Source organism: Gasterosteus aculeatus, chromosome 9, assembly GCF_964276395.1.
Source record: "Gasterosteus aculeatus chromosome 9, fGasAcu3.hap1.1, whole genome shotgun sequence".
In the NCBI taxonomy this organism is placed as follows: Eukaryota; Metazoa; Chordata; class Actinopteri; order Perciformes; family Gasterosteidae; genus Gasterosteus; species Gasterosteus aculeatus.
This window is the reverse complement of record NC_135696.1, coordinates 22693525-22706059: the sequence shown is the minus strand read 5'-3', so window position 1 is coordinate 22706059 and position 12535 is coordinate 22693525. Positions and strand designations below refer to the sequence as shown.

Below are 12535 nucleotides of genomic sequence, written 5' to 3'. Positions count from 1 at the left end.
CTCAGTTTTTACCTGCTTTCGTTGTCTCGCTACCTGTGAAATGACGATAAAGTGGAATCTCATCTCAACATTGATAACAATCACAGGCGTGGATGAGCTTCACATCACACTGTGATCCAGATAACGCTCAGAATGTGATGGTGACTTCACGAGGACCACGGAGGGACCACGGAGGGACACAGACCAGCTCGATGGGGAACCAGACACAGGTGTGTAGGGATGAGTGGGCGTGCACAGCAGACAGACACACAACGGGACAGACCAACACACAACGGGACAGACCAACACACAACGGGACAGACCAACAGGACAGTAAACTGGGGGGAGTTTGGGGACCAGATCTTGAAGGCCTCAGTGCTCGTGACATCGTGACGATGACCTTCAGAAACTTGAGGCAGATGATCATTGAGGAGGTCAACGGCCCAACAAGGTGAGACAGTCAGCTACCAGCTACAGAACGGCACCATGGACCACCCTACACCAGCTGGACGTCGTATGGGGGAGATTTGGGTTATACAGAATGAAATGACCGTTCTGGCTTTGTTAGTGTTTAGTGTAAATTAGCTGTGAGAAATAAGAAGCTGAACGTTTCATTATCAAAGTGTGACTGAGCGACACACACGTTGGAACGCGGAGCTGCGAGTTCCGTTGTTTTCATTATTTTATTGTTAATTTGACAAAAATTAAACGTCACATCGTCACAGTCAAATAATCCCTCCCCCCCAAAAATGAGCAGTAGCTTTATGTACCAGTTGTCCTGGTTTGTCGGAGACGTTTGGTGCTGTAACAACAACAACAGACTAATAAAAAGAAGCGCGTTCATGGTCTTTTATTGCTTTGCAGTTTTTTGGTACAATATTTGCGTTACGTTTGTGGACGTCTGATGGCGTAACATTGAGCCGGTCTCTGCTGGCCTTCAGGACGGAGGTCACAGGGACCAGGGGAGGAGGACCTTCTCTCTCCGTACGTCAGGGACCCACAGGAAGTGAACGTGGCAGCTTCCTGTCCGACTTCAACATCCACGACTGCTTTTCACCAGCTACTAACAACTAACACCGATATGTACAGCTACCGCGTGACCACCAACGAGCTCAGCTGAGCTCCTGTTGCATCCTGGGAAGATTCAGGGCTCTTTCTCTTTGGGATAAACACATCCGATTAACAGGAACACACACATATACATAGATTATATATAGAATATATATATATATAATATATATATAAATAAAATGTTAAAAGCATCCAAATATAAACTCATAACATGAGTGTAATGAAACGTGAATAAAAAGCCCGGATGAAGACGGGTTGCCAGGTTGGCTTCAAGCAGACCAACATTTAGTTTTTGCAGACAGGACGTTTACGCATAAAATAAAACTGAAGAAAAGCAGCTTAATGAGATATTAATAACTAACAATGGGACTCAAATATCTCCAGCAGATCCTCCTGGACCTCACAGCACCATGAAGAAGAACGGGAGACCAGGGAGAAGAACCAGAGACATCTGGAAGGACGCTTCTTGTTCTCTGTGACTTTGTGTCTCCAGAGTTCTTTAAACCACCAGAAGTCCTCCAGTCACAGTCTGGTGCGTCTGCAGCGTCCCGCTCAGGCTTCTGAGGTGGTGGCGTCCTCTGATGAACGGATGAGAAGAATCCCGTTGGTCTGGTCCATCGGCTCAGCAACGCGAGACTTATAGTTCTGAAGACAGGGAGGAGGAGGAGAGAGAGACGGTGAGACCACAGAGGAAACCGGGAGCACCAAGAACATGAGGAGGACCACGAGGAAGAGGAGGAGGAGGAGGTGAAACAGGTAACGTTCGCGTCCATTCCGCCTGACTCAGAGCAGAAGATCAAACATGTATACCGTCCCACACAGCGTCAGTCCCTCGTCCAACATCCTGCCTGCAGGCAGCTAACAGGCCGCCTACATCAGGACCCGCGGGGCGATAAGGGGGCGCTATGTTTACAGGGTGTCAACCATGAGGCTCAGTTAGAGAACGTGGTGTAAAGATGGAGGCTTGGTTTACTCCTGCGTATTTCCCGTTTAGTCTCCATCTCCAGTTAATCTGGCGTTTAACACGAATGCAACGTCCTCCTCAGAGCGCCGACCTGAGATTCTAACAAACGGAGGAAGATGTTTTCACAGCGAGACGTTGCTACGGAAACGTATAACGTTTAACTAACTAGTCGTAATGCTACGATGACCTATTTGTTATGTCTTGTCTAGATGAAACGAACCAGTTCAATCACCACTGAGCAGTAGACGGCCAGCAGGAGGACCAGTACCGAGAGGGACGGGTGGACCGGACCACACGTCCCACCATGCGGAGCACCATGGTCACAGATTTTAAATCGATACAAAGCAGATTATATTCATTTCATTAATTACACAAAGAAGTGACTGGGGAGCAGATAGAACCATCAGCAGCAGACCGGGTTCCTCCAGGAGGCGTCCTGCTGACAATCAGTCATGTATATAAATGGTGTTTAATGTCCACAGCTTTATAATAAAAAGAAGTTTGACTCTACATTTAATAATATTTCTGGGCTTGTTGTTAAGAAATGGATCCAAACAAGCCGGTTTATAAAGGTGTCCAACGTGGGCGGGGCCTCGTTCGCTTTCGTTTAAGCCGCTCACGGGCCGCATCCTGTGTTGACCTGTGGCGCGGATACGTTCCGCATCAGACGCATCTGGAGACGTCCCTTTTAGTGGGTCTGTTCCGGAGCTCAGGATCCACGGCGGATCAGGATCGGGTACTTCTGCTACCCGCGTTTATTCCTTCAACAGCAAATAAACAACAACAGGATCGACCCGCTCACATCTGGATGCTTTTAAGAAGACACCACCGGTGCATGATGGGACACAGACAGAGTTTCATCAATGTCCCCCCCGAGCCCCTAATGTCCACTATGTCCCCCCCCGAGCCCCTAATGTCCACTATGTCCCCCCCGAGCCCCTAATGTCCACTATGTCCCCCCCGAGCCCCTAATGTCCACTATGTCCCCCCCCCGAGCCCCTAATGTCCACAATGTCCCCCCCGAGCCCCTAATGTCCACAATGTCCCCCCCGAGCCCCTAATGTCCACAATGTCCCCCCCGAGCCCCTAATGTCCACTATGTCCCCCCCCCCGAGCCCCTAATGTCCACAATGTCCCCCCCGAGCCCCTAATGTCCACAATGTCCCCCCCGAGCCCCTAATGTCCACAATGTCCCCCCCGAGCCCCTAATGTCCACTATGTCCCCCCCCCCGACCCCCTAATGTCCACTATGCCCCCCCCCCCCTACGGCTCAGTACCTCTTGTTCCGTGGTGTGGAAGCAAGCGGCCGAGCCGTCGGGGGGGTCGCCGTGGCGACGGCAGACGTAACACAGGATGTCCTTGAAGGTCCGCCGCATGTCTTTGTCCCGGAAGGAGTAGATGACCGGGTTCACCAGAGAGTTGCACTCGGCCAGAACCAGGAAGTACTTCTCAAAGCGCAGCACGTTTTCATCGAAGCCGACGCCGTCCAGCAGCAGGATGACCAGGCCGGGGGTCCAGCACAGCACGAAGCAGCCTGGGGGGGGAGGGGAGGGGGGGGGGGGGGGGGGGGGAGTCGTGTCAGAACCAGTCTCCTCACACGGGGGAGGGCGACTCGTAAAAGACAAGAATGTGAAGAGCTGAGGGAGGTTTAGTCTGAACGATCGCGTTTCATTAACACAACACGCACAACCAGGAGGCTGAGGAATGTGTGTGTGTGTGTGTGTGTGTGTGTGTGTGTGTGTGTGTGTGTGTGTGTGTGTGTGTCTCAACACGCTCAGACACGTTTTCTTTACGTTTTTGAGCCTCAGAAGTTTTTTTTAATCAAACCTGCAGCTTCTTCGTTTCCACCATGATTGGTGTCATTATGAACATTACTACGTTTGGCTAATGAATATGACCTATAAATAGTATCACATTTTAAATTATATTTAATAAGTATTTATTATATATCAAGCGTGACGGATCGATAATCATTACGTGAACATTGACGACGATGATATTTACAGGGTCTCAGTGTACTAGAATAAGAATTTATTATCAAAAGCAAAAACTTCTAAATCTAAAAAGAAAAAATATTCAATTAAAACCACATATTTCATATTTACTGAGTATTCAATAATTCCAATGTTATTTTTTTTGTTCACTGTTATTACTTAAATATTTACTTTCTATTTTTATATTTCTACTTTTATTTTTATTGATTGATTTTTATTGAGTTTATGGATAATTGGTTACAATTATATGGATAATAACAATAATAAGAATTCCTTTAGGGTAATTCAAACAAATAAATGAATACTAAATAAAACATCACAAAACTGTCCTTATGTTACTAACTAGTGTCTCAAAGATCCTCATGAATATTTGTGTATTTATTTCTGATTCATCTGATTCTTTTAGAGACCTGTCAATCAGATGTATAAGCCCACCCTAAAGCAGCCAACGTGTGTGTGTGTGTGTGTGTGTGTGTGTGTCTGCCTCCTCACCCAGGATCATGGAGACGGTCTTCATCAGGTTGAAGACCGTCTCGCGGTGTCTCCTCTGGCTCGTGTGCTGGGACATCTGCTGGCTCTTGTGCCTGACGTAGAGGAAGATGCGGGTGTAGACGGCCACCATGATGGAGAAGGTCAGCAGGTTGAGGACGCCCCAGAACACCAGGTAGCTGCGGCTGTACATCGGCGCCATGGTGGAGCAGTCGGGCAGGTTGCACAGGCAGTTCCAGCCCATGGTGGGGATGAGGCCCATGACGATGGCCACCAGCCAGATGAACACCATGACGACGAATACGCGCCGCGTGCTCATCTTGCTGTGCAGCGTCATGTTGAAGATGGTCTGGTGGCGCTCAACGGCCACGGCCAGCAGGTTGAGGACGGAGGCCGTCAGGCTGGTGTCGATCAGGCCCTGGCGCACGAACCACCGGTACTTGTTCAGCTTGATGGTCCAGGGCCCGGTGTGGAACATCAGGTGCAGGTAGGAGACGCCTGCAGGGGGACATCATTAACTAAAGCTTCCTCCTCCAGCGTCACGGATCACATGGTCTCTGATCATGTGACATTGTAAATCACCAATCAGTGTTTAGATCAACAAGAGGAGGAGCTAGCAATGTTAGCAGCACCGCTAACAGCCAACTAGGTTCCCTTCAGTAACACGGTGATGCGTTCAGGCTCTGCTCAGTGAAAACGAGTGTTGGCTGTTGGTTGTGAAAGTCGTCCGATGACATCACACTGATCTGCAGCAGGTCACGTGACTTCCTGCTGGTTTCATCTCCCAAATGCTGCTGATGTTTCTCAACATTTTCTCTGATCAGTCTCCATAAAAACAACGATCACATCTGTTGTCCAGATGTGACACTACATGACTCAGAAAACAAACATCTCAGCTGGCTTTAACACAACTAGACCGTACACGTTACATCCTCTACGTGAACCAGCCTCCAGTGGGTCCTGATCCTCTACGTGAACCAGCCTCCAGTGGGTCCTGATCCTCTACGTGAACCAGCCTCCAGTGGGTCCTGATCCTCTACGTGAACCAGCCTCCAGTGGGTCCTGATCCTCTACGTGAACCAGCCTCCAGTGGGTCCTGATCCTCTACGTGAACCAGCCTCCAGTGGGTCCTGATCCTCTACGTGAACCAGCCTCCAGTGAGTCCTGATCCTCTACGTGAACCAGCCTCCAGCGAGTCCTGATCCTCTACGTGAACCAGCCTCCAGCGAGTCCTGATCCTCTACGTGAACCAGCCTCCAGCGAGTCCTGATCCTCTACGTCAACCAGCCTCAAGCGAGTCCTGATCCTCTACGTCAACCAGCCTCAAGCGAGTCCTGATCCTCTACGTGAACCAGCCTCCAGCGGGTCCTGATCCTCTACGTGAACCAGCCTCAAGCGAGTCCTGATCCTCTACGTGAACCAGCCTCAAGCGAGTCCTGATCCTCTACGTGAACCAGCCTCAAGCGAGTCCTGATCCTCTACGTGAACCAGCCTCAAGCGAGTCCTGATCCTCTACGTGAACCAGCCTCAAGCGAGTCCTGATCCTCTACGTGAACCAGCCTCAAGCGAGTCCTGATCCTCTACGTGAACCAGCCTCAAGCGAGTCCTGATCCTCTACGTCAACCAGCCTCAAGCGAGTCCTGATCCTCTACGTCAACCAGCCTCAAGCGAGTCCTGATCCTCTACGTGAACCAGCCTCAAGTTAGTCCCCTACATGAACCAGTGGAAGCTCAGTCCTGATCCTACCTGAGAAGAGGTCTGCCACAGCCAGGTTCCCCAGCAGGTAGTAGATGGGGAAGTGGAAGCGTCTGTTCTTCAGAATGGCGGCGATGACCAGGAGGTTGGAGAAGATGACGATGAAGCACACCGTCATGCCCAAAGTGACGATGACGTAGTCGCGGTCCCGCCAGTGGTCGCTGATGTTCTTGCCGCTCAACTCGTAGAAGAACCTGACGGAGCGGTTGTAGTAGCACCCCTCCCGGTCCACAGTGTCGGTGTCCATGTCCGGGATCAGAGCGGCGTTGGAGAACGGGAGGAAGAGTCTAGGTTGCCATCGGGACTCGGCCTCTCTGATGCGGAGGAGGTAGGCGGGACCATCAGACGTGGGGAGGGGGTCCCCCCCCTCGGTCCTGGATGCTCGGGTCCCTGAGGAAACATCTAGAGTCGGTTAAGGACATTGGGGACCATCGCTGAGCCACGATTGCTGAACCCTGGGTTCTTTCTAGGTGCACTCTGTATGTTCTCTCCGGTCTGCGGGGGTTCTCTCGGGGGACTCCCTCAGTCCAAAGACACCTGGTGACTCTAAATTGAATGGTTGTGTGTCTCCATGTCAGCCCTGTGTGACTGGAGACCACCAGTCCAGTGGAGGTGCGGTGAAGATGACTGACTATGCGTGATGATTACATCACATCGGCATCGTGACGTTAGCATCGTGACGTTAGCATCGTGATGGCCTCGTAGTCTCTGCTTTAGCGTCACCTCATTTATAAATCATCTTGAAACAGATATTTGTGGACTCCTGACTCGCTCCTGCAGAATGTTTTTAGTTCATGCTCCTCCAGTGAAACCGGTTCGTGCATCAGACCGAGCGCGTCCCAACAGGACCTCCGACTGTGACGTCACGCGCTTAACAGCTGCCAGCCAACCGCTGCAAACGGGACTCACACTTCCTGCTGGTTCCCTGAGAGAGACACACCTATTGCACAATACAGCTATGTAACTCGATCTCAATCCAAACACACACACACACAGGAGGGGGGAGGAGGAGGGAGGAAGAGGAGGGGGGAGGGGGGAGAAAAACCACCAACTGAAGAATGTAGAGACACTGAGGGAAGGTTAGAGGACAGGAGACGAGGAAACAACATTTCATTGAATCATATATATTTATAATGTTAATGTATTTATTCATATGAATAAATACATTAACATTATAAATAATAACATATAACAATGTAAATAGGACAAACAACAATAGTTATACCAACAATAATAATAATAATGGTAGTACTAATTATAAAACCGTATGAGTAATATAATGCTGCTAATAATAATAATACAACAAAATTAATAAAAGTTAACAATTTAAAATGTGAAACAACAATAATAATAATAATGAGTAGAGGAAATAATGTGCAATAATTATTATTATCAATAAGCACCATCTTTGCAACACAGTTTAAGTATTATCGTGACAAATGGACAATAATTAGAAAATAAAATAATGGGTGAGTGAGTGGGTGGGGCATGCGTGCATGCAGACAAGAATGGGTGGGGCATGCGTGCATGCAGACAAGAAGTGGGTGGGGCATGCGTGCATGCAGACAAGAAGTGGGTGGGGCATGCGTGCATGCAGACAAGAAGTGGGTGGGGCATGCGTGCATGCAGACAAGAAGTGGGTGGGGCATGCATGCATGCAGACAAGAAGTGGGTGGGGCATGCGTGCATGCAGGCAGGCAGGAAGTGGGTGGGGCATGCGTGCATGCAGGCAGGCAGGAAGTGGGTGGGGCATGCGTGCATGCAGACAGGAAGTGGGTGCTTGTCTGAGCTCAAACGTCAGCACATCAGACAGATCAGAGGATTCAATTATTGACGCTAGAGATGAATTTTATTTGGAGTCACATTGTTCTGGTGGAGGTTCTCTGGTTTAAACAAAGTCAAATCTACATTCAGACAGAAGGATCTCCATCTCTTTATTTAAATATGACTTAATCATTCATACAAAAACGTGTGTATTACTCCCATGAACCAAAGCTAGTGAGAGAAGACCACAACACCTCGTTCTCCTCGTGGAGACCCAAAGAGGACATCATGGAACTAGAGTGTATTCATCTCCCAGCACGAGGTCGCTTCAGCTGTAACCTCCATCTGAAGGATACCTGAGGCCTGAGACTAATTAAACAGCCACGGATGTTACGTTACTATATGAATACTTTACTATAATGAGGGTTATTACACACACGGTGGATCTCTACACAGAACCACATTATAGATTTAGATGTATTAGAGATATTAACTTTTCATGTCACAACACCAGACCCCTGACCTCTGACCTCTGACTCCAGCTGACATTGAGAAGTGACGCACAGATCAATGCTCAGTGATTGATTGATTGATTATTCATCTGATATTTGATAGTAGATGAAGTAGATGTTCATGACTTCTCTTCATATTCAGACATTTACGTTTCACACGCAGATAAACTTAAGAGTGAGAAATGAAAAGTTCTTTACAGTTCTAAGAAATCAGAATTTAAGTGAACAAAAGGAGCCAGAAAGGGATTTGAATGAGAAACTGATGATGATGAAGAAGATGAAGAAGATGACGTATTGACTGACGACACAAGTTGACGGCTGAGACAATAAATTAATGTCCAGCTTTGATTAAAACTAGATTCACACCATTAAAAAGGTTTTCAGCGCAATGAAGTGAATGTATTTGTACACGTTAAAAGGCGCGAAGTATTCAGAAGTACACTGAAGTAAAGAGGACAAGCGGGACCTGCGCAGTGAAACACGCACAGGTGAGACCCGCGCCTGGAGGACACGCGGGTTCTGGGGGACGGGCGTGTTCTGGGGGACGGGCGGGCTCTGGGGGACGGACGGGCTCTGGGGGACGGGCGGGTTCTGCAGGAGCCCCACAGGCGCCTCTCGATGAACTCGACTCACCTTTGTTCTTCTGAGTGTCTCGCGTGCGTCGAGGCGCGCTTCCGGTAGATCCGGGTTCCGGTTCGAGTTGAGGAGAAATTAGCGGCTCGGGTCCGGTCGGGGCTCCATTGCTCCGGTTCTTCTCGCTCTTGTGTTCGACCTTTCTGTCCCCTTCGGTCGGGTCGTCCGTCGCTTCCGGTCTACTTTGGGCGGGTTGTTACCTGCGCGGAGGGATCTGCGCTGCGAGAGCAGACAAGGTGCGGCTCGTGCTCCTCGCTGTGGGACCGAGAAGGAGGCGGAGCTGCTGCTGCGGCCCCTCCTCCTCCTGCTGCTCTTCCTCCTCCCTGTGCTTCACCTGCTCCTCTTCCTCCTGCTCCTTTACCTCCTTCTTCATCTTCATCCTCCTTCATCCTCTTTTAAAGTAAAACTTAAAACGTTCCTCTTTGATTGTGCCTATAGTTAGGGCTGGCTCAGGTTAGTCCGGACCAGCCCTTAGTTAAGCTGCTATAGGCTTAGAATGCCGGGGGAATTCTTAGGACACACCGAGCTCCTCTCTCACGCTCTCGTTCTACCATAATTCAAGTTTTATTAATGCACATGACTAATTCAGCTTCTTTCCGGGAGTTTTTTTTGTGCTTTCGCCCCTATCAGGTCTCCATAGATCGTGGTTCCTTCAGGACCCTGGTCCTGACACCTACTGTGGCCCTGCTGACGCCTGCTGCTGCCATCATCATCATCATCATCATTATTTTAGATATTAATCATATTACTTTACTCATAAACCAACATTACCCTCTCCTAAAATCTCTGTGCTCTCCCTCCCCACAGGATTCTGTGGATGGTGGTTCTATCTGATGGTGGTTCTATGTGATGGTGGTTCTATCTGATGGTGGTTGCCTCTGCAGTGGTCCTGCTGTGCGCCTGGCTTACTACTCACAGTTACTTGAATCATTTCTGTCATATAGTCTCATGTATTATACATTGTTCATTCTGTACACATGGCATCCATTGTAGTCTGTCCATCCCGGGAGTGGGATCCCTCCTCTGACGTTCTCCCTAAGGTTTCTTCCCTTTTTTTCCCTCTTGTAAGGGTTTTTTCATTTTTTGGGGAGTTTTTCCTGTGCCGATGGTGGGTTTCGGGGCAGAGGATGTCGTATGTGTACAGACTGTAAAGCCCTCTGAGGCAAATTTGTAATTTGCGATTCTGGGCTATACAAAATAAAATGACTTGACTTGACTCAATGTGCTTCACCTGCTCCTCTTCCTCCTGCTCCTTTACCTCCTTCTTCATCCTCCTCCTCCTCCTCCAGATGCTCTTCCTCCTCCCTGTGCTTCACCTGCTCCTCTTCGTCCTGCTCCTTTACCTCCTTCTTCATCTTCATCCTCCTCCTGATGCTCTTCCTCCTCCCTGTGCTTCACCTGCTCCTCTTCCTCCTGCTCCTTTACCTCCTTCTTCATCTTCATCCTCCTCCTGATGCTCTTCCTCCTCCCTGTGCTTCACCTGCTCCTCTTCCTCCTGCTCCTTTACCTCCTTCTTCATCCTCCTCCTCCTCCTGATGCTCTTCCTCCTCCCTGTGCTTCACCTGCTCCTCTTCCTCCTGCTCCTTTACCTCCTTCTTCATCCTCCTCCTCCTCCTGATGCTCTTCCTCCTCCCTGTGCTTCACCTGCTCCTCTTCCTCCTGCTCCTTTACCTCCTTCTTCATCCTCCTCCTCCTCCTGATGCTCTTCCTCCTCCCTGTGCTTCACCTGCTCCTCTTCCTCCTGCTCCTTTACCCCCTTCTTCATCCTCCTCCTCCTCCTGCTGCGGCTGCTCCACCTGCTTCTCTTCGTCCTCCTCTTAATCCTCTACATCCTCCTGCTGCTGCTCCTCTTCCTCCTGCTTCCTCTGCTCCTCTTCATTGCCCCTCTCCTTCCAGCACCTCCTCATCCACGTGCTTCTGCTTTTCCATACGGCTCCTCCCTCTTCTTCACTGGCTCCTCCCCCTGCTCCTCCTGAACGATCCCACTTAAATAGAAAAAGCGTATAAGAAGGGATCATATCACCATGGAAACAGAAATATAGAAGAAGCATCATTTTACTTTTAGTCCACAGATTAATTCGTTAATAAGCAAATAAGAGATTTATCTGAAAGTAACTTTGGATTCTACAGACACAAACAGACAAAATCACATTTATGTTTTAATTCCAAGAATTCAAGAGAAGAAATATAAATGTACCCTGAATTAAAAGTCTCAACCCTTCTTAAAACAGGGTGTTACCTGGAACATGGAGATGAGATGTGATGCACCATGACATGATATTTGTACAGCCCAAAACCCTGAATCCCAAATCAGTCTTAAGAGAACTTTACAGTCCATCACATAGAACCACCATCACATAGAACCACCATCAGGTAGGACCACCATCACATAGAACCACCATCAGGTAGAACCACCATCAGGTAGAACCACCATCACATAGAACCACCATCACATAGAACCACCATCAGACAGAACCACCATCAGGTAGAACCACCATCACATAGAACCACCATCAGATAGAACCACCATCAGATAGAACCACCATCAGGTAGAACCACCATCACATAGAACCACCATCAGGTAGGACCACCATCACATAGAACCACCATCAGGTAGAACCACCATCACACAGAACCACCATCAGGTAGAACCACCATCACATAGAACCACCATCAGATAGAACCACCATCAGATAGAACCACCATCAGGTAGAACCACCATCAGATAGAACCACCATCACACAGAACCACCATCAGATAGAACCACCATCACACAGAACCACCATCAGATAGAACCACCATCAGGTAGAACCACCATCAGGTAGAACCACCATCACATAGAACCACCATCAGGTAGAACCACCATCAGGTAGAACCACCATCACATAGAACCACCATCTTCAATTTAAGGTACTTCAAAAAAAGAAAGGAGAAGTGACATTTTGTGCGTCCGTGTTGTTCACCACCGTTTCCCCTCGTTCACACAGCAGCCTCCACATCTGCACGCCAGTTTCTCAAAAGCCTTCGTTGTTCCAACAAGGATTTGTTCCGTCTTGCCTCTCTGACCTCTGACCTCGAGTCTCTCAGTGGAAACGTTTCAGTGGACGTCACCAAGTCTTCTTCTCTTGGACAGACTGAAGAGTTACTTCATGAATTCCCGTTAGCTCGTGTGTAACTAATTAACTCTCTTATAGTTAAACCAAACTGTAGTAACAGCTTGTTGAGTTAAACTCTTTCATCCATTTTGACCAAACAAGTTGTTTCTCATTTGTAAACGTGTTTTGGATCTATGATCATTAATTGCACCGACAGATATTCTGTGTTCGTTCGTAGTCTCACCCGAACATTTTATCAGTTAATGAAGACATTTATCA

At 48.6% G+C, this 12535-nt stretch overlaps 1 protein-coding gene across 2 annotated transcripts; it reads right to left on the bottom strand.

The window, feature by feature from the left end:
• Positions 1-648: 648 nt before the first annotated feature.
• Positions 649-9514, bottom strand: lpar2b (lysophosphatidic acid receptor 2b). 2 transcript variants are annotated; one of them, XM_040185543.2, is made up of 5 exons: positions 9162-9514; positions 6244-6642; positions 4501-4995; positions 3292-3548; positions 649-1695 (listed from the first exon to the last, which is right to left on the bottom strand). In XM_040185543.2, exons 2-5 carry the CDS (start codon positions 6497-6499, stop codon positions 1603-1605), a joined length of 1101 nt encoding a protein of 366 aa, XP_040041477.2. In that variant the 5' UTR covers positions 6500-6642; positions 9162-9514; the 3' UTR covers positions 649-1602. The 2 variants fall into 2 exon arrangements, with proteins under 2 accessions (XP_040041477.2, XP_040041479.2); XM_040185545.2 differs by having other exon boundaries at positions 6244-6654; positions 9162-9357.
• Positions 9515-12535: the final 3021 nt, after the last annotated feature.

Bases quoted from the DNA above. Each gene is read 5' to 3' on its own strand.
- lpar2b (XM_040185543.2), bottom strand. From the start codon at position 6,499: ATGGACACCGACACTGTGGACCGGGAGGGGTGCTACTACAACCGCTCC. The intron at 3,549-4,500 runs GTGAGGAGGCAG...CTCCCCCCCCAG, and splicing joins GACCGTCTCCATGATCCTGG to GCTGCTTCGTGCTGTGCTGG. The intron at 1,696-3,291 runs GTACTGAGCCGT...CCCTGTCTTCAG, and splicing joins TCCACACCACGGAACAAGAG to AACTATAAGTCTCGCGTTGC.